Here is a 24527-nt window from a genome sequence, read left to right as displayed (position 1 = left end):
AGTCTTCATGCACGCACCCCTAAGAACCAACACCTTGTAGGCGTAGTTGTCGACGTTGAACACTTGAATAGATGTGAAGCACCTGACACCAAATCTCGCAACACAACAAAAAATCCAAACCTCCTTCTCCAAGGAGACGACATGAATCAACGTCGGAGCGCCATTGACTACGTCCAAATGGACGAACTCGAGGAGGGTCGAATACTAGAAAACAAACTAGAAGAGAGATGAATCCACGGGCTCGCCGACAAAGCTTGTAAGGGAAAGTTTACCGTGGCCGTCACGGAATAGGGGATGAAAAGCTGAAATTTACAAAATTGTTACTGATTTATTTGTATTAACAAAAACAAAAAGTAAAGATGGCAGAAAGAAAAGAAAAAGGGAAAAACAACAGGAGAACGCCGAGAAACAAAAGAAAACCGCCCGTTAGAAAACTGTAGACAAATGTAAAATCTAAAAAAAGCGGTAGCGCTCGCACACTACATCCAGGCTAAGAGCATGCCGCAGATAGAAAATCAGGGCCCTCAAATGCTTATGGACACGCCCCAGCACTCACCGGGCACTCCTTAAAATCCTGTTATCCACATTTGTGTATCTCATATCCGATACCCCATATCCGTACTGAAGCATGAAACGTAGAACTAAACAATGTAGATCATTGAACGGAGATAGAAATGCACATCCGATCACCAAAACATCACCAACAAATATCCAAAAGAACGACAAGGTCACATAATCCACATAAACAACGGACAAGTTTAAATTAGATTACTAAAAACTTGAAACTAAAGACAGAGACGGTGGAGCTTCACTACTTTCTCACTAGCCCTTTGCCCTTCTGGTCACTGACGCTGCTCTAGGCGTCCGGGTAGGCATTCGCGGCAGGAGGCGGGTCATCGGAGTCAGTGCAGCCCTTCAAACGCCGGAAAGCCCGGCCTTGCTTGCGATTCAGCTTGGCCATCCTCACTGCCTCTATCGATGCCTCCGTCGCCTCATGCTTGGAATGCTCAATGGCTAGCCGGAGCGCCTTGGTCATCTCCACGGGCGTAAGTGGCCGGAGGTAGACCCATGCGAGGAGCCATTCTTCCTCATCGGGCATCGCTGGCAACCTGCGACAGTGACGTATGGATTGCTCCAACGCCTCCTCTCCCTTGTCCGCTGCCTCTTATCGCGGCGGGCAGTGTGTGCCTCTGCGCCTCCGATTTCGGGGTGCGCATCAACAACGCCGGCGGAGCAGGCAGTAGAACCCACCGCTGCCCATGTGGAGCAGCAACTGGCGGGGGAGGTGGACGACGGAGGGGGCGTGGATTGAGCAGCCCCCGTGGAGCTGCATGCGGGATGAGAGGGCCGGCTCCGGCATCAGTGTTGCGCTAGCGGGCGAGCAGTGAGGGAGCAGATCCGGAACTGCCCCCCTTGTGCTCACCCGCGACCGCCATCGCAATTCGGAGGGCTCAACTCCTCCTTGTCGTTGATGGAGCCGTCGGAGCGGCTGTCGGAACTCGATATGCTCGCCGGAGATGGGATTGGAGCAACTACGAGACCGAATCGAAGAAGGGGAGGGGAAGAGACGAAGCGGAGCGGAGCCAAGCGGGGGCGAAGTTACTGTAGGTTTTCCAGATTGGGCTTTCTGTGGGGACGCAATGCACTGGGGTCGGAGTGGGCCGGGCTGACATAGCAGACGCACCCGGGCCGCCCCATATCCGCCATGCATTTGGGCTGGATTTGAGGGGCACCAGACAGTCCGGTCGTTTGAAGCCGGTTTGACGTGCCCGTTTGCGTCGCTTTTTTTATCGGCCAATGACCGGTCCGTCTGCCCGAGCGTTTGAGGACGGTTTGAGACGTCTGGCTGTAGATACTCTAATTGTGTATTTTAGCCTTGTTATTGTTAGAATTCTGCCAACATTTTTGTGTTTTTTCAGCTGAAAATGTTCTGTTTTTTGGCCATGAATGTTCTGCTTGATCTTTGATAATATACGATGATTTCATCACCCGCAAAAAAAAAACGATGATTTCAGCAAATCACGGAGTGCTCATCACATCCTTGGGATGCAAAAGCTAGAGGTTGGAATTGAAGCACGCGTCTGGTGGTGCTGTATGTTGGAACATGGGCAGTAAGGCCCCGTTCGGGAATACTCCGCTCCGGGAGCGAACGGAGTTGTAGTATAAAATCTGGGAGCGAGCAAACCGCCACTCTACAGATTCTAGGAGCTGGCGAATTTTCGAACGGGCCCTAAGTCACACCCTTGTTGTGCCATTTCACGCTGCTTTCGTTGCACTAGCTATAGCAGGTAGGAGCAAGTCAGGTGTGCAGTGCGATGGGTGTGGGTTCCCGTTGCCACCGCCGCCATATATACTCCTTGATTCATTGTTCTGCTCATCGAAGAGAAGAGATCGATGGAGCAACCCACCGATCGATTCGCCATGGCCACGTTTCTGCTCTTGCTCATACTTGCCCTCGCCGCCGGCAGCAGCAAGCACGGAGGAGCAGCTGCTGCCGCCGGCGACGCCCGACCTGCCCTTGTCGTCATGAAGCTGCACGGTCACGACCCCAAGGGCCCCTGCGTGGCCTTCCAGACCCACGACGTCTCCTTAGCCGGCTTCACCAACGGAGGCGGCGACTGGCAGGCTTTCCCAGGCCTCGCCCACCTGTTCCCGACGTCCACGCCCCTCCCGTTCGGCAGCGGCTACGACGACCTCATCGGCGGCCTCGCCAACCTGCCGGGGGTGCCCCTGGGGCGGCAGGCCATGGCCGACGCCGCCCGGGTGCTCTCCGCCTACGACCCGTCCGCGGCCGCGGTCGCCGACGTCGAGCCAGTCAAGCGCGCGCTGGCAGCGCTCAAGGTGATGCTAGTTGAGGCGCAGCGGCTGCAGCCCATCCACGAGACCGTCGTTCGCGGGTGGGAGAGCGAGTCTCACGTTGCCGCCGAGCACCTGCCCTACATCGACCACTGGGACACCATGTCCTACGAGATCATCCGCGCCAACCGGACGGGCAAGTGGAACGGGCCCTTCGCCAAGATGCTGGAGACCCAAGCCAACATCCGCAGCCAGGAGGAGGCGCTCGCCGTCGTCAGGGTGCTGCTCCGTGCCGACTTCGAGCAGGTGCTCGAGGCTCACGGCACCAAGATCAACTTCCAGTAAACATGCATGCATGCTTGCTGGCTTAGACCTCAGATTTGTGCCCCATCTCGTATCGAGTCTACGTTTCTTTTATTAACCATGTTCGTGTTGATACTTCACTCAGCTTGTGAGCTTCAATATGTTCTGCTCACGAAATATAATGGTGCTAAAATTTGACATGAAATTAATGTTGAAACCCTGAAGGGAAACACTTGACTTGGGTAAAACTCCCCCCCCCCCCCCCCCCAAAAAAACATATAAAGGGTAGTATTGTCTTTACAACTTCACGTATAGTATACCCGCCGTCCGTCGTACGACTGCCCGCGCATGTACGGCCCGCCCCCGTATGCCCGCCCACGTACACCGATCGTGGCATCGGTACTCGGTTGAAAAAAAACCCTGCGTCGACACCCCAGTCCCGTCGAGGAAACCCTAGCCTCATCAATTGCTGCCGTGACTCCAGCTGCCGAAGAAATCAAGTCGTGCCGTGGTCGCGGGCTGAACATGTGGTCCACCGCTGTCACGACGTCGACCCTCACCAACGCGTCGACACCCTGCTCGCCTTCATCGCCGACACCAGCACGACGGTGTCCGCAGTCACTGACGCGTCGTGACCCGGGTGAAATGCCAAGTGCTCCCGCGTCAACGTTTCTCTCCTCCCACGCGCCCTAGACGACGTGCAAAGCACCACCGCATCGGCGTCGACCCCAGGCGAGGACCCGTCAACGGCCGACAGTAGGGGTTTTCCCTTTTTTTTCTTTGAAATTTGTATGAAAAAAATTGCTCCTTACCTAAATAATTTGGTGCACACTTTTTTCTACATTGAAATTGGTGACACATTTACTTATGCATGACACATAGCCGTGCCACTGTTAAATGAACTGAGTATATCCACGATGATGTTGTGGGATGTTGGCAATGATCTGACACCTTGTTTGAAGGTGTATTGATGAAGCAAGAAACGGGATGATTCCGGTAGCGGGAATGGATCATCGTCACTGAATGCAAACGAACCTCCCGGAGACAACTATATGAGTTAGGATGGATCGTATAGTGGTAATGTAAGTGTCATGAACGTTGACCAAAAAATATCGAATACAAACTAGTGCATTGACACTTACATGTCTTTTTGAATTTGTATAGGTACATGCCAATGATGACAATGAGGAATACGATATAGATGAACAATCTTATGTAGAAAGTGCGAGCCAAGTACGTTTAAAAAATGTAGGGCAATGATTGACATAAAAATTGCATTACCAGTTATATGTAATACTACTTTAGATGTGCACAGATAAATGCCGATGGTGACAATGAGTGGAATACTTTAGATGATGACCGTGATGAGAACGATGTCGATGCATTTTATGATGAGAGCACGAGCCAAATAAGTTTTTAAAAGTATTTATGGAAACTAACAGTATAACAACAGACTGACATACATGGTTATATGTCTTATTTTGCAGGGGGGGGGGGGTGTTGTTGGTCCTAGCGGGAACAATGATCACGTCGATGATGTTGAGTTCGACCTTGTCGTCGGCTATGATGAATATTAGGAAGAGTCACTGGATATGCATTGGCAAGTGATGGCCAAGACGTCCAGGTCAGAAGGGGAGGCATACATGTTCTACAACCAGTACGCGAAGGAATGTGGGTTCGGCATCAAGAGAGACTTGCTGAAACGTAGAAAATGTCCTGCGGGAAGTATCTGCTTGAGGAGGTATCTCTGTTTCGGGGCAAGAAAACGACGGGCCAAATTTTATACCATGGAGGCCGGACCCGCAGGCTTAGACCGGAGAGTCGATGCTTCAGCAAACCCCATTTAACAGCGAAGCTTGATAAAAAGCGTGAACTTTGGTATGTCAGCAGTTTCGTCGATGATCACAACAACTTTCTTGCAAGACCGAACAAAGTCCCGTTTCTCCGGTCTCATAATCAGATCAAAGAATTTCAAAGAGCAGCGATCTTAGCTATATATGGCAGGAGCTGGGATGAGAAAACACATTATTTTTGACAACTTCGTCAGCAGGTATGGGTCATATGCTAACGCAGGGTTGGGAGGAGGAAACTGTATAATATGTGCTATAGGAAAAAGATGAAACTGCTTGCACAGGGTGATGCTAACATTAAAAAGATAGGGATCCAGATTTTTTTTCTTTGAGCACACTGTTGACGCGGGCCCAAAAACTTGTTTGGTGTGATTCGCTGTCACGTCGGGACTATCTTGACTACGATGATGTGACCGCCTTCGACAATATGTACAAGATGAACATGTATGGAATGCCGTTCATCCCTTTTGTTGGTCTAAAAAAACCACCGTTGAACTAAAAATCGGTAACGCTCGCACACTGCATCTAGGCTAATTATGTATTTTAGCCATGTTATCATTAGAATTCCGCAAACATTTTTGTGTTCTTCAGCTGAAAATGTTGTGTTTCTTGGAATGTTCTGCTTGATCTTTGATGATGATCGATAATTTCAGCAAATCACAGAGTGCTCATCACATCCTTGGATGCAGAAGCTAGAGGTTGGAATTGAAGCACGCGTATGGTGGTGCTGCAGGTTGGAACATGGGCAGTAAGTCACACTTGTTGTGCCATTTCACGCTGGTTTCGTTGCGCTAGGATCGAGCAGTCAAGTGTGCAGTGCGATGGGTGTGAGTTGCCGCCGCCACCATATATACTCCTTGATTCATTGTTCTGTTCATCGAAAAGAAGAGATCGATGGAGCAACCCACCGATCGATTCGCCATGGCCACGTTTCTGCTCTTGCTCATACTTGCCCTCGCCGCCGGCAGCAGCAAGCACGGAGGAGCAGCTCTAGATGGCAACGGGGACGAACCCATCGGGTTTTGCCTTCCCAAACCCATCCCCACGAGAAAATCGCAAACCCGTCCCCATCCCCATCATCGTGTACGGGACTAGTTTTTCGCCCGTCTCCTAAACCCATCGGGTTTCGGGGAACCCACGAGAAAATAAAAATATTTAAACAAACATAGTGGCGACAAAGAATAACATTTGAATAGCAAAACCAGCACATTTCAGCAACATAACTAGAGCAAATCTCAACAAAAAACAATAATAGATGATTCAACAGCTATATAGAGTGTATTTTAGCAGATTTAAACAACATACATAGTATATTTCGGAGGCAGCAAACATAAGATAAATAGTAGCAACAATGATATCATTTCAGCAGCAACATAGTATATTTCAGCAGCAAAACAACTACAAATTTCAGCACAATACTCAGGAATAACATCAGCTAAAAGAAGGCTATTTCAGCACAACTATAGTCCATTTCAACAACGAAGATAAGCATATTTTCGCAACAAACAGGAGCATATTTCAGTAAAAAAATGTATTTTGCCGGGTTTCGGATTCGGGGACTACCGAAACGGATGCAAACCCATGAAACGTGTCGGGTTGTATAATGTGTCCAACAACAGCTCCGCGGGGATGAAAAGACGCCCATCCCCGTCTCCCCCTAATAGGGTAAAAACCCGCGGGGACGCGAGTTTCGGGGCCCGTTGCCATCTTGAGGAGCAGCTGCTGCCGCCGGCTACGCCCGACCCGCCCTTGTCGTCATGAAGCTGCACGGTCACGACCTTCCAGACCCACGACGTCTCCTTAGCCGGCTTCACCAACGGAGGCGGCGACTGGCAGGCTTTCCCAGGCCTCGCTCACCTGTTCCCGACGTCCACGCCCCTCCCGTTCGGCAGCAGCTACGACGACCTCATCGGCGGCCTTGCCAACCTGCCGAGGGTGCCCCTGGGGCGGCAGGCCATGGCCGACACCGCCCGGGTGCTCTCCGCCTACGACCCGTCTGCGGCCACGGTCGCCGACGTTGAGCCAGTCAAGCGCGCGCTGGCAGCGCTCAAGGTGATGCTAGGCGAGGCGCAGCGGCTGCAGCCCATCCACGAGACCGTCGTTCGCGGGTGGGAGAGCGAGTGCCGCGTCGCGCCCGAGCACCTGCCCTACATCGACCACTGGGACACCATTTCCTACGAGATCATCTGCGCCAACCGGACGGGCAAGTGGAACGGGCCCTTCGCCAAGATGCTGGAGACCCAAGCCAACATCCGCAGCCAGGAGGAGGCGCTCGCCGTCGTCCGGGTGCTGCTCCATGCCGACTTTGAGCAGGTGCTCGAGGCTCACGGCACCAAGATCAACTTCAAGTAAACATGCATGCAGAGTTCAGATTGATTTGTGCTCCATCTCGTATCGAGTCCATGTTTTTTTCTAAACCATGACCGTGTTGTTAATCATCTGATCTGATTTGGGTGATGTATGCCTTCACGCAGCTTTGTGAGCTTCAATATGTTCTACTCACGAAATAAAATGGTGCTAAAGACTAGGACATGGTGCAGTCCATTTCTAGATGTGCCTCACCTGCTAGCTAAGCATACTTACGTACCAACATTATTTATGTAATTAATGCTGAAATTCTGAAAGAGATACATTCATGCATGCATGGAGAATCTCATTATCTAAGATGTGCTCTCAAATTTCTCAAAAAAGCGTCTTATGTTAACATGTACGGCTTGTTTTTTAGGAGCATCCTGCTTTATTCCTCAAGGATAATCAACAGAGAGGGCCTCCCAAATACAATCCGGGATTACGTTAAAAATAGACTCACTAGAGGAGTCAACTAATTTAGCAAGAATATGCGCCGCGACATTCGACAAATGATTTACATGACTAAAACAAATGGCCGAGAAGAACGACACAAATTCCTTATATCTATCAGCAGTAATGAGCGCCACCGGATAACAAACAGTTTGATTGGAAAACCATCCTTGGAACTCCTTCCTGACATGCCCTGCTAATAGCTGCTCAACACGCGGCACGCTAAAAATTAGTTTGCAACGTGCCAATCGCCTGGTTTGGCGCGGCGGACAACGCTAGCTTCAGCAGGCAGCAGCCGTGGTAAAATGCAGCACGCGTGCATAGATATTTTGTCACCATACATAGTCATAGCATAGATAAAAAGTGATACAATGATATTTTACATAGTTCATAGCATAGATAAAAGACGATACAGAGATATTTTACATAGTTCATAGCATAGATAGATAAAAAGAACTACGGTGCAACTACATAATCAAACTACGATGCAACTAGATAAACTACAGTGCAACTAGAACTACTCCGAGTCGTCATCATCATCATCTTCGTTGGTGTTGTCCGTGGTAGAGATCCGCACGTCCTTCCAACGTTCATCGTCGGACGTGAAGAACGACTTCCCACCGGCGTTGACGAGATCGCACTGCGATATGGCCAGTGCCTTCCGCCAACGCCGGTCCGCCCGGGCCGCGCGGCGCCTTGCCGTCCTCTCCGCCTAGAAGGTGCGCTCGTTGGCGACGTCCTCCAGGTGGGGCCGGCGCCACTCCGCCATGGCTCGCTCGTCCTCCTCGGCGATGAGGAGGCGGTGCCGCCGCCGACGCTGCTCCGCATGGTCCAGGTCCGTGATAAGACGAGGAGGACGGGCGACGGCCTGCGCCTGCTCGCACGTGTAGATGTTGCGGAAGTTCATCTACGAGGGAGGCCTCTCTAGGCGCCACGCAACCGCGTCGTACGCGTGGGCGGCCTCGTGCGCGGTCTCGAACGTGCCGAGGCCGAGCTGGACGTCGCCGGACCGGATCTCGGCGTAGTACGCGCCGGAGGGGCGCTCGCGGACGCCGCGGTAGCCCGAAGTTGCTTGGCGGCGCAGCGGCATGGTGGCACGGTGGCGGCGAGGCGTTGAAGCAGAGGAAGCGGCGAGAAAGCAGTGGAAGCGGCGAGGAGACGGGGGAAATGCGCGCGTGACAGTGTGGAGCACCGCGTGGCGAGCGCCGCAATTTATAGGCGCGCCGGAAACGGTGCGCCAAATCTACCGCGCGACTAACAGCTTTCTTCCGCGTGCTTGTTTCCCGTCTCCGCTGGAGCATGCGAAAACTTCCCGTGCACGTTAAATGGGCAGTTTACCCCGCGCGCGCGTCTTTTGACGCGGCTGTTGAAGATGCTCTTAGTAGCAAATAGATTGTGGCACGAAAAGTGGCACAGTAGTAGCAAATAGCCTTCTGCTGCAACATTTTTAAGCCTGAAACAACTTCGAAAGATGAAAGAGATTCTACAAAGAAACCAGTTGATGGCACCCTCCGCATTGCATTTGTTAGTCGGGGCACGCCTTTGCCACCGTCTTACTGCATACGGTTGCGAATCATAGAACCGCCATTGCACCGAAGCATGCATTGAACAAGGCACAACAATTCCAACACGGACTGAACAGTAATTAACGAAAGCAGCGCCCAATAAAGAAAATGGATTATAGCATAATATTCCCTTAAACATTCTAAACATGACCAAGTCTCCATGGATTCGATAATAAGGAAATGAAGAAGGGGAACGAAATAAAATAAAGCATTTCTAGTGGATGAGCTTCTCTCCATTTTGTCTGGTAATAGAATAGGACGGCCTGCTTTGACCAACACTCCACTTTTTGCTCTGCCATTGGAACGTATGAATTTCCTTAAATGTAGGTAGACCAAAAAAGGGAATAAAAAGATAGGAATAGGAATTATAGTATCATTGGAAGGAGAGGCACCAACGGGAACATCTCTACTAACGAATCATTTCAATAGTACGGGTGCTGCCATGTCACGAGGCACGACCATGGAAGTAATGAAAAAGAAGAAGTTCTGTAGTTGGACCATCTGCTCTATCCATTCGATTTGAGCTTCTCCAGAGAAGATGGGACGCTAAAAAATGAAAGTGTTCGCAACGCATACCGAAAAAAGGTATCTATGTTGTCGATCATTAATGACTAGTTTGAAGACCAAGAGCAGGGGCACGTGCCAAGAAAAATTTGTTACTCTCCCTACACTGCAAACAAACTAAACCAACGTCCACGACTACTCGACTTCAACATAAAACTAAGAAATGACGATGCACACAACGGTCATCATTATAGCAGACGGGCTCACAGACCACCGCGGAGGCGGAGAACGAGGTGGAGGGTTGACTCCTTCTGGGTGTTGTAGTCAGCGAGGGCGCGGCCATCCTCGAGCTGCTTGCCGGTGAAGATGAGACGCTGCTGGTCCGGGGGGATGCCCTCCTTATCCTGGATCTTGGCCTTAACGTTGTCGATGGTGTCCGACGATTCCACCTCCAGTGTGATGGTCTTGCCGGTCAAAGTCTTGACGAAGATCTGCATCTGGAGGAGACAAAAGATTTTAGGATCGCATGGTCAGCCAACCGACTGGTAGACTAGAACATCATAAACAGACTCGGTATGAGAAACATGAGACCGATGTGGTCATCTATCAATCAACCAACAAGCACCCGATCAAAGGTTAAAAGGTAAAAAGAAGCACCTGATCGATATGCAAACAGTTTATCTGTTAAACTGAAGGGCAAAAATACTGGAGTACTATGATACTATGATGACATGATAGGATGACATCTTACTAGTACAGGTCAGATCGACAACTGATTTAGTGGCATAGCATAGAAGGAATCATCATGAAAAGCAAATGCGATATTTTGTAAATTAGCAGATACGGTACTACTAGTAGACAATGAAAAATTCCAACAGATCGTCAGTTTCACTATGTGTTGGATCGATCCTAATCTACCCTGACAAGTCATGATAAGGAAGTTCTAGAAAATTCTGGAACCACAATACACCTAGCTCAGTTAATGTAAAGCACTGTAGCTCGAAAACTTGAAGGAAACAAACTAGAGCGGCAAGGTTTACTAAAATCGCAAGCTAGTCTATGTGATCGATCGGGAGCCAATTGCCACGACCCACGTGGCCCGACCTCCTACGTGTTTTTTAGGAAACCACCTCCTGTGTTCTCTCTGTACTTTAGTGGCGGAAACGCGCATAGGATCTGATCACGTCCCGTTGATTCTGTCCTCAGGGGAGGACAACGTGCGCCGTAGCCATAGATTCTTCTTTGAGACAGCTTGGTTCGAACATGAGGGTTTCAGCCAGCTAGTCACAAATCGCTGGACCCAGATCGGCAACCAGATAGGGCGTCAACGAGGACCAGTTGAGTTCTGGTCCTCAGCGGCTGCGGCTTTGCGAGCTTTCCTTAGGGGCTGGGGGGCTAACCATGGTAGCGAATCCAAAAGGGAGAGGGAGCGCATTACGGCAGATATAGCCCTCCTCGACTCGCAGGCGGATATTAGAACCTTCTCTGGTGACGAATGGGAGCTAAGATACTCTCTTGAACATCAGGTCCTGGCTATTCTCAGGGCGGAGGAGGAATATTGGCGCCGTAGGGGTGGTGTCAAGTGGGTAGTGAAAGGCGATGCAAACATAGGATACTTTCACGCCTACGCTAACGGTCGCAAACGGAAGAGCACTATCCTTAGGCTCCAATCAGAACGTGGGACGTTGATCTCTCAGAACGAAATAGCGAAATACATCTTTAATTTCTTCGCTGAGCTGTTGGGAACAGCTGAGGTGAAAAACCTAAGTCTAAGGGCAGACTTCTGGGGCATGCACGAACGAGTCTCGCAGCAGGAAAACGACGCCCTTATGGTGTCCTTTTCGGCCCAGGAGATTGATTGCGCGCTTGCGGGTATGAAGAACGACACGGCCCCAGGGCCTGACGGCTGGCCGGTGGAGTTTTTCAAGCGCTTTTGGCCGCTGCTTAGGGACTTATTCCAAGCGATCATAAACGGCTTCGCCCTAGGTACGGTGGACCTGTCTCGTCTAAATTACGGGGCCATCTGCCTAATCCCCAAGGTCAAAGGGGCAGAATCTATCAAACAGTTTCGGCCGATTACGCTCATCAATGTACCTTTTAAATTGTGCGCCAAAGCTTATGCTTCTAGGCTAGCGCCGATCGCCCAACAAGTCATTAGTTCGAGCCAAACTGCTTTCCTTAAGGGTAGGAACATCCTGGAAGGGCCCATTGCTCTTACGGAGATTATCCATGAGTTAAAACAATCACAGGAGCAGGGTGTTATCCTTAAGCTAGACTTCGAAAAAGCTTATGACCGCGTAAACTGGGAGTTTATTCGCGAGGTCTTCCTCAAAAAGGGTTTTGAGGCAGGGTTTGTTCACCGGATCATGAGTCTGATCTCGAGTGGCAACACCTCGGTCATTGTCAACAGCGAGATGGGGAAATATTTCCGTAACAGGAAAGGGCTTAGACAGGGCGATCCCATATCCCCACTTGTCTTTAACTTTGTGGCTGATGCCATGGCAGCCATGCTGACCAAGGCCAGGGAGGCCGGTCACATCAAGGGGCTAGTCTCACACCTCATCCCGGGTGGCGTGACTCACTTACAATACGCAGACGACACTCTGCTGTTGTTTAAGCCAGATGATCACAGTATTGCTTCGACTAAACTTTTGCTACTAGCCTTCGAGCTCCTCTCCGGACTCAAAATCAACTTTAACAAGAGCGAGGTCATAACCATGGGGATGGACGACCAGCAAAGCTTACGTACCGCAAACCTCCTTAATTGCAAGCTAGGGAGCTTCCCAATTAAGTACCTAGGGCTCCCAATCTCCAACCGCAAACTTTCGATCCTAGAATGGGAGCCCCTGTACGGGAAAGTGGCCAACAGGGTAAGCCCGTGGCGAGGGCGTTTCATGTCCTCCGCTGCAAGGCTCATTCTCACAAACTCGAGTCTCTCTTCCCTTCCCCTCTTCACTATGGGGATGTTTTTGCTTGCCGATGGGGTACATGCCAAGCTAGACACTCCTAGATCCAGGTTCTTTTGGGAAGGAACTGGCATCAAAAGGAAGTACCACCTCGTCAAGTGGGCGGTGGTTTGTAGGCCTAAGAAATTTGGGGGATTGGGAATCCTAAATTCCAAACTTATGAACATTGCCCTTCTAGCCAAATGGTGGTGGCGGCTGGCCCAAGATGAGTCGGGGCTCTGGGCAAAGTTGCTTAAAGCCAAGTACTTCCCGCATGGGAACCCATTCACAGCCTCGGCCAACGGATCCGTGTTTTGGAGAGGGATCCAAGCGGTGCGGCCTGCTTTCGATTTAGGGGCCAATTTCCAGACCAACAACGGACTATCCACTCGGTTCTGGCTTGATCATTGGCTGGGCGATTCCCCCCTTTGGCAAAGCCATCCCACCTTATTCAGGATCGCCACAGATACTAACATCCTAGTTGGGGAGGCGTTACATGTAGACCCGCCGGCGATCCACTTTATAAGGGCCCTAACAAACGAAGAGCGCACTTCTTGGGACGGGCTGACCCAGCAATTAGGCTCCCATCGCCTTCGGGCGGGGGCTGACACTGTCAAGTGGAGTTTGACAGCGTCCGGGAAATTTACAGTGAAGTCCTTATATAACAAGCTAACTGGAGGGCCAGCGCTTGACATAGCAAAGGGTCTGTGGAAGGCAGGCCTGCCCCTGAAGATCAAGATATTTATGTGGCAAATGCTTAGGAATAGGCTGCCTACTTCGGACAACATAGCTAAACGGAACGGTCCGACCGACGGCTCATGCGTGATCTGTGGGCAAGGGGAAGACGCGAATCATGTTTTCTTTCGGTGCCACCTGGCCAGGTTTGTGTGGAGTGCAGTTCGGGAGGCCTTCCACACAGACTGGAATCCCGCTTCGGGGACACAATTGGTCTCGATTCTAAAATCCACAAAAGGGACCTCTAGCAGAATCGCCTGGCGTTGCGTAGGGGCGTTACTATGGGCACTTTGGACGACGCGAAACAAAATTACGATTGAAAAGAAATTTCCTAACCACCCTGCAGACATGATCTTCAAATGCCATCTATTTCTGCAGATGTGGACACCGCTGGGGAAGGAGCGCGATGCTGAGCGTATGACAGAAGCCATGGAGCGTATCAAGTCAATTCAGACGAGGGCAAGACAAAACCTGACGAGTTGATGATGCTTTTGGAGCCTTCCGCGGTGTTTAGTTGTTTAGGTCATTGCTCTTGCTGGTCCGTGATGTTTATTCTGTAGCGATGAACCTTGCTTTTGCTGCCCTGTGGGGTGTGTTGCTGAACCTGTTAGTGTGTAACCGTTAAACCTTGCTGCCTTTCGGGCTTTATTAATTTAAAGCCGGACGCTTCTAGCGTCTTCGTTCCAAAAGTCCTAACATTTACATGAACGAACACAAGATCACCACATTGACCTAAGGGCATCTAAAATCGGATTTGGCAAATCCGGCCTCCGATACGCCCGCGGGCGCGTCCGCGGACAGCGCCCACCGGCCCCTCATCTGTTGTGCCGCACCATCCACATACCTTAAATGTCGATCCTAAAATTCATGTAATCCATGCACGTCGATCATACGATATAAATTATCCGAATTCAATAGTTCGAAACAAATCAAAGCAAATCAGTTCAACAAACCAGACATGTCAAAATGAAATCAATGTCCGAGCATGACGGATGGCTCGCTTGTCGGATCACTGGCCGGACGCCATCCATGCCGCCTGCTCCGAGCCCAGGCGGACTGCGTCCTGCTCCTCCTCTTCCGCTTGCATCCGGGCTGCCTGCTCCGCCTGCATCCTGGCCGCATGATCCGCTACCGCTGTCACAGACGCCCTCGCCACCTCGCACTCCCTACTGTCATTGATCTCCTTCTTATCCGCATGCCATTTCTTTTTGCATCTAAGAGGGTTTCGTCCGCCAACATGATATTCGCATCCTCGGCGTCCCGTGCGGGGTTCTGAGCGTGGTTTGGGGGCGGGGGGGGGGGGGGGGGGACAGCTGCTCGACCATGTCCCCACCTCCCTGCGACGCCGTGGTCGCCTGCCTCCCTCGCTATCGGCGTCGTCGCATCTTCCGGGTGACATTTCTGCCTTACAAGACGGAGCCGAGGAAGGGATGCCGATGGACGAGGCAGAGTGCGTCTCCATCACGGCGGTCGGGGACGGGCGGGACGACATCTACGACGGTGGATCAGGACCGGTTTTAGCATGGGGAGCAAGAGTGGCGAACGGCAAGGGCTCAGGCGCGGGAAAGGTTGGAGGCGGCGGGAGAAGGAGGAAGGATTTGATGGATTTGGTGCAATTTGCGGTGGGGTCGGGCTGCCAGGTTCAACGTGGCGGGCGCGTCCGGGCGCCTGCATATCCGTCCCGTAATTGAGTTGAATATGATGGGTGCCGGTCAGCCCGGGCATCTGAGGCCCGTTTAAGGAGTCTGTGTGGGCGTTTGAGATGCGTTTGGGGCGTACGGCTGTAGATGATCTAACCAAACATAATGGCCAACCCCTAATGCTATGTTTGGATATTCATATTCAGGCTTGGAAACTGATTTGGTACTGATAGGGGTCCAATTTGGTCGTTTGGATGCGCTCTGTATTGAAGCGTCGAAACCTGGCCCAATACTGAACCGAAACATTCACGCGTGAAGCACTCTCCCACGATACGGGCCCCCAAGGCTGTGATTTCCGTTGAATTCGCATTTCTCCACTCTCCTCGCTACCGATGCATAAACGTTGATCTTTGCTAAGCTCACCGACGGAGGGAGCCACTGTGTTGGTCTTGAGGATGGCGCACACGTGATGATCACAGTCGACGTTCGGCTTGCCAAGTATATGGACATCTAAAATAATGGCTGCTATAAAATTTCGCATTGAGAGGGGACTCTGGAAGATGTCCTTATTCCTTATCGCACCCCAGAATGCCCATAGGGTAACCACCATGCAAATAAAGTCATCATGGGACAACATTTCATGCATAGCAAAGATCTAGTTATTTGCATTCGCAACGTGGTTTAGGCACATGTGTTCAACCAACCCCTTCATAAATAGAGCCCAAACGCTTCGTGCCATTGAACAGTCCATCAAAGCATGTCTCCAAGAATCGGCCCACCTGTGCCAGCACCACAAAACTTTGTTGTTAAGCATCCTGCGCCCTCGAATCCGGCCAAGAATAAAAACTTATCTCAAGGAATGTGGGTTGGACCTCCTCAAACGTCCGAAGTATCTAACTCTTCGACTCAAACAAAAAGAAGGGAAGACGCGGTTGCAGTGAAGGAAGATGTCGAAGAAGAGGAGCCAATTAATGCACAAGTGACGCCAGATCCAAGGGAGTCTTCGGACGTGGAATCAAGATGGAGCACCAATTGAACTCGCCTATGAAGCCGAAGACCTAAAGACACACTGAGGAGTTCGATGTCCTGGGCTTGAAGACTAATTCAGGGGTATTGACGGTGTCCCGGACTAGGGGGTGCTAACCACGTCGGCCCTTTGTACTCGGTCGGGCCAAGGAACCTTGGATCATCAACAAGTGGGCAAGATTGCCATGCCTCCTAACACGATCAAGATGGAATCCTTCGAAGACTGCACTCCAATACTCGTTTAAATCTTTGGCATACTTATCCCTAGATGTAACCGGCCTCATGTAACCCTAGGTACCCCGGGCTTCTATACAAGTTGAGGGGTTTTAGCTTGTAGAGGGAGAGATTCATTCACATACGATCTCGAGGTAGATCATCTTATACTTTGTACTCCAACACAATCAATACAACAAAAGCAGAACGTAGGGTTTTACCGCTTTGAGAGGGCCCGGACCTGGGTAAATATTGTGTCCCTTGTTCATCCTGTTATCATCTAGGTAAGGTCACCAGCTTGGCATCCCCTATCCGAGAACTGTCGGATTTAACCCCGACACCATCGACAAGGTCAAGACGACTCTGGTAGGAGAGCGGCGACAGCGGCTTGTTCTGGTGACAGTAGTGCCCGTTCAATGGTCTTGAAATCTCGATGTAATTTCTGTTATGTTTGAGGTGTTTTTGTACTTCTGATGAACTATGATAATAGATCTGGATCATTTAAAAAACATGAATATTTTTTCTAAAACTCGTGAAAATTCAAAAAAAAATTGTGAACATTTTTTAAAATTCAATAACACTTTTTAAAATGTCAATACAAATTCTTAATTTGTGAACATTTTTAAACTTCACAAACATTATTTTTGACCATGATCACAAGCGAGCGCTATCGGTCTTGGCCTAGCATGTGATATAGCTACATCGTGCCACAGATGGGCCAGAATAGGAGACCCGACCGCGCCACTAGGGTTGTAGGCATTTGTTGTCGACGTGGCGGCATGGGTCGTGCTTCGTACTAAATTACGAGCCTCCCTCGAGGGTTTCTTATGATTCTCCACCAATCACATTGTCAACAAAGCCACATATCCAATCTCCTCCTTCTCAAGGTAACAAAGCATTCCATTATGATCTCTTATCATCTCTAGTGTCTTTACATCGTTCAGGGTTCCTTTGATTCAAAAGAACTTCATACGAATTTTGGAGGATTTGTATCCTTAGAAATTTTTCCTGTACAGGTTGTTTGCTTCATAGGGTTGGAATCCTTGGGAAAATTTCCTAAGGATTGCTTTGCACTTTATTTGGAGGAAATTTCCATCCAATCAAAATTGTTGTATCAAACACTCATTGCTCCAAACATTTTTTTAACTGAGAGATTGTTAGTCAAATGTTGGTTTTTGAGAAGTCGCTCGCAATTGTGGTGGTTTTTGGCAATTTACTCGGATTATTTTTTTAACAATCTTTAATCTGACAGTGCTTATAACGTTAGATGGGTATTTGAATATGCTAAAAATGGCATTGCCACTTGACATTGGCAATACCCTCCCTAATCTCCAGATTCTTACCCGGTAACATGATTGAAGGTCATATCCCAACTTCGATGGGCAATGCTTCTGTGCTAGTACTGATAGGACAACTAAATTCACTATATCTCTCATCTAACAGACTTTCCGGGAAAATCGTGTCCCCTGAAATCCCCTAACATCGACTAATGTCTATTAAGTTTCTACAAAGCACCCAGCATCGGCTGCTACAAGCATGCTGCTGTCGGTGATGCGCGCGCTACCGTAAACTACTCAATGCTGCAAGCCGATGCTCAAGGACGACACGCCGCTGCAAGCCCACGCTTGGGGACGGTGTGCTGCTGCATGGGCACCGATACTGCAACGCCATGTTGTCATTGTCGTCCTTACCATAGCAGCGGCTCTGTTGCAGAAGCACCGCCTTGCCGCCCCGTAGCAGCGTCTCGCTACACGGTTGGCGGTCACCATCCTGCTCGCAGCTGACAAGCTGCTCGTTCGGCTCGGAATTGCAACATACCCGACATTGCGTCCGGATTACAGCATGACCGATGTTGCGGTCAGATTGCCTTGTCACTGATATTGCAGCAGCTAGTAGGTGGCCGCTCGATCACACTGATCCAGTGGCTCTCGACCCGGCCGATCTTTGTCAACAGAGCTGCGGTTATGATTTTACATAAAAAAGCAGCGCGGTTGCAAGCATCATGGCGAAAGGAAAAGCCAAGGAAGCTACCATATTATAGTTATTATGCAACAGAGAATGGCCACACGCCTTAATTAATGCGATCGTCAAACTCGCTCGCACATAGATGCACTTCTAAAACAAAGAGGAAAAATAAGCTGACAAAAGCAAACGTACATAAATGCACTTCTAAAAAAAAGTCTCCTGCCAACCAGTCGTACCAAATACTAATGATGGTCGCAGCCATCAGTGTTTATTCAGAAACCTAGCACATAACATCATCACAGAACCTAAAACCTGAAGTACCAACGCAACAAAAACTCACTCACTCCTAATAGATAGGCTTATTCAGCTAGCGCAGAAAGCTCTCCATAACTTCCCCTTGCACATTTGCCACCAGCTCTCTGTTTCGATCTCGATCTTCTGTCTGTAGAATTGACAGTCTGCGAATTCAGAGTCTGCCCTTGCCCTCAAGACGATCTCTCACAGTTATTAACAGTTCATCTAAACCAATGAGTTTCCTCACAAGAGAGTTCTTCTCATCCTCAGCGTCAATACAAAGTGAGAAGGCCTCTATCTCTGCAACATTTGCGTCACCATCCTTAATCAAAGCTTCTTTATATGATCGTAATGCTTTTATAAGGACAGATGAATCCTTTTCTGTACTCTCAAGACCGACATAATCAACACCTTTTCCAGTAACCTCAGATTTTGAATCCTCCTGTGACAAAATGGAAATTCAGTGTAAATAAGAATTCAAGTTTTTATGCAGACAAATATGTGCAAGGGAACAGAATTTAGCGATTCTGATCATTTTATCTAGCTTTAACAGAGACAATGAAAGTGGAATAAATTACTGATACACCACTGCATTCTAAAACTTTCTAAATCTACTATATCATTATATAATACAAAAGCAATTGAAAATAACAGTTAATACTTGATAGAACTAGTAAAATTTAATTAGATTGGAGTGCCTTATTAACTATAGGAATCAAACCAATATGTAGGCTAAAAAAATGTGAAGATTTTATGGACTTAGCGGATGGCTAATAGCCTAATATGTATGCGAAAATGCATAGGTGAACATGGCGCCACGCGAGGTCTTTATCTCACCATCCATTTCTCGCAGATTTATATCGTATTCATACCATAAGCAGTGCATATCACGTATATTGAATATTCCTCCTTGCAGTATTGAATCTGTATTCCACAAAACAATCAATGCATAAGGGGCCACATGCTTGACAAACATGACCCAACTCATTTACTAGGCACAGGTTGGGAACGTTAACTGCATTTGAAGCCTGCACCATCATCTCTCTCCATCCAGCGTTGTTGAAGTTGGAAAGTGAGGTATTTTAGTGTCATCACATTTACTAGGCACAGGTGAGGATTAATGCACCACGTCTTAATGTGTGCTGCTCCACTACATATTACTAGTGCACCACCCTCTACAGTTGCAACGAAAATGTGTAGTCTGCTAATTGGTCTGAACTTTTTTTAGATGAATTAGTCTGAACTGTTAACTATGCTAGATCAGCTTAGGTCTATCTCCATGTCAGGTCAGGCATGTGCGTACACATGATTAATGTTTCTAATTTGCAACTAAAAATTGTTCCTAAATTGTAGTTAATATTTTGAAAAATCAGGAATCCATGATTTTAATTTTTAAATATATACCCACAGCATAAAATTAAACTAGTTCACCTAGAACAAATAATCAGAGCCCCAAATAGCTATTTTCCTTTTTAGAATAATTAGTGTAAACTTTTAACTATGCTAGATAAGGTTTGCTCTATCTCCATGTCAGGTCAGGCATGTGCATACACATGATTAATATTCCTAAATTGCAACTAAAAAATGTTCCTAAATTGCAGTAAATGATTTAAAATTTCAGGAATCCAAGATTTAAATTTTGAAAAATATGTCCACTGCATAAGATTAAACTAGTCCACCTAGAACAAATAATCAGAGCACCAATAACTATTTTTCTTTTTTGGATGAATTAGTGTGAACTTTTAACTATGCGAGATCAGCTTAGGTCTATCTCCATGTCAGGTTAGCTAGGCATGTGCACAAACATGATTAATATTCCTAAATTGCAAGTAAAATACAATGTTCCTAAATTCCAACAAATAATTTAAGATTTCAGGAATCCAACATTTTAATTTTCAAAAATATGTGCACTACATAAAATTAGACTAGTCCAATTAGAACAAATAATCAGAGCCCCCCAATAGCTATTTTTCTTACTTTTTTATCCACATTTGCCCATGTATCTTCCAGTATGTGGTGCGTCCTCACCTATCGCACAATCCGTGTCATGTTATGCTTATCACTCAACAATTCATTTTGATGTTGTTCTGCTGATATACAATCAGCACTAGAAATTAATTCGTTTTTGTCTCAACTGTTGTGCTTACCACATGATTAAGATGCAAAACAGCAGGAACCATACAAATTAGCGTGCCTCGCACAAGCCAAGCACCATAAATCTCTCACATGCTGCCGACATTCGTTTAATTGTCCGCGTAGACGATTGTAAATGAGTGGGCAGGTCATCAATGCACCCAGCAAATATTACCGATTGACTAAAGGACAAAGTAGTACTCCCTCCGTTTTTATTTAGTCCGCATATTAGCTTTGGTCAAAGTCAAGCTTTGTAAACTTTGACTAAGTTTATAAAAAAAATATTAATATATACAATAACAAATCAATACTATTAGATTCATTATTGAATGTACTAACACATCATATAGATTTGTTATGGTAAATGCTTATAATTTTTTCTATAAAGTTGGTCAAACTTTATGAAATTTGACTTCAGTCAAACCTAATATGCAGACTAAATAAAAACGGAGGGAGTATGCATACGAATTTAAAGCTTTGAGGCCCACTCCTGCCCGGTAAAGAAAAGCGTATTCCAGTGCATTATTAAGCAACATTGTTTGTATTGCAGCAAACACTATATTAATTAGTAATCTAGATGCAAACGCAGACGGCTGAGATAACGGCAGCGCATGGAACCATGTCCCCAAAATTCGCGTCCATATGTATGCACCTATAGCTAGAAAGCACATATATATGTTGCCCGCCTCCAAAAACATGGAAAATGTTAGATAGTGCCATTGGGATAATCATGTGCACATATATATAGTAGTGGAAATCAAAGCTTGAATCGTGTTGTGTACGAATGAATATATTGGCAAATGCTTAGTTCTCACTGACGTCAAATTATGAAGGACATATTTATTAAATAAGACATAAATTTGAAACCGATGTAGAAGACCAAAAAAATTAGGAGAAAGAAAACCTAACTTAGGCATATAACTTATCCATATCTGAATACTAAAACACTACTGCAAAACCTAGCTATACATATACTAGTTATAGATTATGTATGTGGAGCTTTATAATAAGGCTATCATATAATCTGCATTGACAAACTTTTAAACACCATTGACAAATCAGGCTATTCATGTACTAGTTATAGATTCTATATGTGGAGCTTTTATATCTCAATGCTACTGCTATCATATAACATGCATAAACCGTCATGCTAGAAGTTAACAATTTTGCATCCTCTTGTAGTAATGTAAAACGGAAAGTTGAGGTTGTGTACTATACAACCTCGGTCTCAAATTACTTGTCTTAGATTTGTCTAGATTATGCATGTGGAGTATTTTTTTTTTTGAAGGAATGGGAATAGCACTGCTAGCTCCTCTACTACGAGTTATGCAAAGACATGTTACTTTGACTAAAACTGATAGCATATCATAGCAGTACAATCGCCTCAGGAAATATCATTGCATACAATTTATGGACCAAACATAAAAAGGAAGAGAATCCTTAGCACCATGGTCACATTGCTTACCGAGATGTATTCCATAGAAGGAGGCCAGGCCGAGTAGGGATGGACGTGGAAGCTAGGTCGCTTTCTATTCTTCAGATGCTGCTTCAGCTCTGCTGTTTCCAGAGACAAGGACAGGAACCACTCAGGGGATTTGAACTGATCAAAGTACACAAAACCATTGAAAACCGTCATAAGCCGCACTGAGATTGTATCTTCCACTGAGCAGCTGGTGACCTCCATAAAGCTAGAGTGCAACGGGAACATCTTGTGCAGCACAAATCTGTCAACGCCATCATCGTCCGTTGTCAAGATCCAAACAGAAAGTGTGCATTCCTTCTCGTCTACAATACAGAGCTTTATTAGGGGTTAGATGATTTTCCCCAGGATTGTCTCAATGACCAGTGGTCCCGGTGTTGGGGAACGTAGCAGAAATTCAAAATTTTCCTACGTGTCACCAAGATCTATCTATGGAGAGACCAGCAACGAGTAGAAAGAGAGTGCATACATACCCTTGTAGATCGCTAAGCGGAAGCGTTCAAGTGAATGGGGTTGATGAAGTCGTACTCGTCGTGATTCAAATCACCGATGATCAAGTGCCGAACGCACGGCACCTCCGCGTTCAACACACGTACAGCCCGGTGACGTATCCCACGCCTTGATCCAGCAAGTAGAGAGGGAGAGGTTGAGGAAGACTCCATCCAGCAGCAGCACTACGGCGTGGTGGTGGTGGAGGAGCGTGGCAATCCTGCGGGGCTTCGCCAAGCACCACGGGAGAAGAGGAGTACTTGGGAGAGGGGAAGGGCTGCGCCAGAACTTCGTGTATAGCTCCCATGCGCCTCCCCACTATATATAGGGGTGGAGGGGCTGGTTTCATGCCCTCCAAGTCCATTGGGGCGTTGGCCAAGGTGGGAGGAAAGAAATCTCATTATTTCCTTCCCCACCGATTGTTATCCCCCCTTTTTAGGGATCTTGATCTTATCCCTTCGGGATATGATCTTATTCCTTCTAAGGGGGGATCTTGGTGCGCCTTGACCAGGGGTGTGGGGCCTTGCCCCCACTACCCACGTCCATGTGGGTCCCCCCATGCAGGTGGGCCCCACTCCGGAACCTTCTAGAACCTTCCCGGTACAATACCGAAAAATCCCGAACATTTTCCGGTGGCCAAAATAGGACTTCCCATATATAAATCTTTACCTCCGGACCATTCTGGAACTCCTCGTGACGTCCGGGATCTCATCCGGGACTCCGAACAACATTCGGTAACCACATACAAACTTCCTTTATAACCCTAGCGTCATCGAACCTTAAGTGTGTAGACCCTACGGGTTCGGGAGACATGTAGACATGACCGAGACGTTCTCCGGTCAATAACCAACAGCGGGATCTGGATACCCATGATGGCTCCCACATGTTCCACGATGATCTCATCGGATGAACCACGATGTCAAGGACTTAATCAATCCCGTATTCAATTCCCTTTGTCTATCGGTATGTTACTTGCCCGAGATTCGATCGTCGGTATCCAATACCTTGTTCAATCTCGTTACCGGCAAGTCACTTTACTCGTTCCGTAACACATCATCCCGTGATCAACTCCTTGGTCACATTGCGCATATGATGATGTCCTACCGAGTGGGCCCAGAGATACCTCTCCGTTTACACGGAGTGACAAATCCCAGTCTCGATCCGCATAAAACAATAGATACTTTCGGAGATACCTGTAGTGCACCTTTATAGTCACCCAGTTACGTTGTGACGTTTGATACACCCAAAGCACTCCTATGGTATCCAGGAGTTACACGCTCTCATGGTCGAAGGAAGAGATACTTGACATTGGCAAAGCTCTAGCAAATGAACTACACGATCTTTTGTGCTAGTCTTAGGATTGGGTCTTGTCCATCACATCATTCTCCTAATGATGTGATCCTGTTATCAACGACATCCAATGTCCATAGCCAGGAAACCATGACTATCTGTTGATCACAACGAGCTAGTCAACTAGAGGCTCACTAGGGACATATTGTGGTCTATGTATTCACACGTGTATTACGATTTCCGGATAATACAGTTATAGCATGAATAAAAGACAATTATCATGAACAAGGAAATATAATAATAATACTTTTATTATTGCCTCTAGGGCATATTTCCAACAGTCTCCCACTTGCACTAGAGTCAATAATCTAGTTCACATCGCCATGTGATTAACACTCACAGGTCACATCGCCATGTGACTAATACCCAAGAGTTTACTAGAGTCAGTAGTCTAGTTCACATCACTATGTGATTAACACTCAATGAGTTTTATGTTTGAT

At 47.7% G+C, this 24527-nt stretch overlaps 3 protein-coding genes across 3 annotated transcripts; 2 read left to right on the top strand and 1 right to left on the bottom strand.

Annotated features, from left to right (window-relative positions):
• Positions 1-2362: 2362 nt before the first annotated feature.
• Positions 2363-3304, top strand: LOC123190521 (60 kDa jasmonate-induced protein). The gene has a single exon (XM_044603180.1). The coding sequence runs from the start codon at positions 2395-2397 to the stop codon at positions 3139-3141; it is 747 nt and encodes a 248-aa protein (XP_044459115.1). The 5' UTR covers positions 2363-2394; the 3' UTR covers positions 3142-3304.
• A 3367-nt stretch (positions 3305-6671) lies between these two features.
• On the top strand, positions 6672-7499 carry LOC123190520 (uncharacterized). Its single transcript, XM_044603179.1, has one exon. It carries the CDS (start codon positions 6906-6908, stop codon positions 7299-7301), a length of 396 nt encoding a protein of 131 aa, XP_044459114.1. The 5' UTR covers positions 6672-6905; the 3' UTR covers positions 7302-7499.
• Positions 7500-18564: 11065 nt separating this feature from the next.
• On the bottom strand, positions 18565-22501 carry LOC123186184 (uncharacterized). The gene is made up of 2 exons (XM_044597970.1): positions 22234-22501; positions 18565-19077 (listed from the first exon to the last, which is right to left on the bottom strand). Exons 1-2 carry the CDS (start codon positions 22474-22476, stop codon positions 18808-18810), a joined length of 513 nt encoding a protein of 170 aa, XP_044453905.1. The 5' UTR covers positions 22477-22501; the 3' UTR covers positions 18565-18807.
• Between the last annotated feature and the right edge of the window lie 2026 nt (positions 22502-24527).

The sequence above is a fragment of the Triticum aestivum genome, chromosome 2A, assembly GCF_018294505.1.
Source record: "Triticum aestivum cultivar Chinese Spring chromosome 2A, IWGSC CS RefSeq v2.1, whole genome shotgun sequence".
Lineage (NCBI taxonomy): Eukaryota > Viridiplantae > Streptophyta > Magnoliopsida > Poales > Poaceae > Triticum > Triticum aestivum.
Note: the sequence above shows the minus strand (reverse complement) of the source record. Positions and strands in the feature narration are given on the sequence as shown.

Coding starts and splice junctions, on each gene's coding strand:
- LOC123186184 (XM_044597970.1), bottom strand. CDS start 22,476: ATGTTCCCGTTGCACTCTAGCTTTATGGAGGTCACCAGCTGCTCAGTG. Junction 19,078..22,233: donor CTTCTATGGAATACATCTCG/GTAAGCAATGTG, acceptor ATTTTGTCACAG/GAGGATTCAAAATCTGAGGT.
- LOC123190520 (XM_044603179.1), top strand. CDS start 6,906: ATGGCCGACACCGCCCGGGTGCTCTCCGCCTACGACCCGTCTGCGGCC.
- LOC123190521 (XM_044603180.1), top strand. CDS start 2,395: ATGGAGCAACCCACCGATCGATTCGCCATGGCCACGTTTCTGCTCTTG.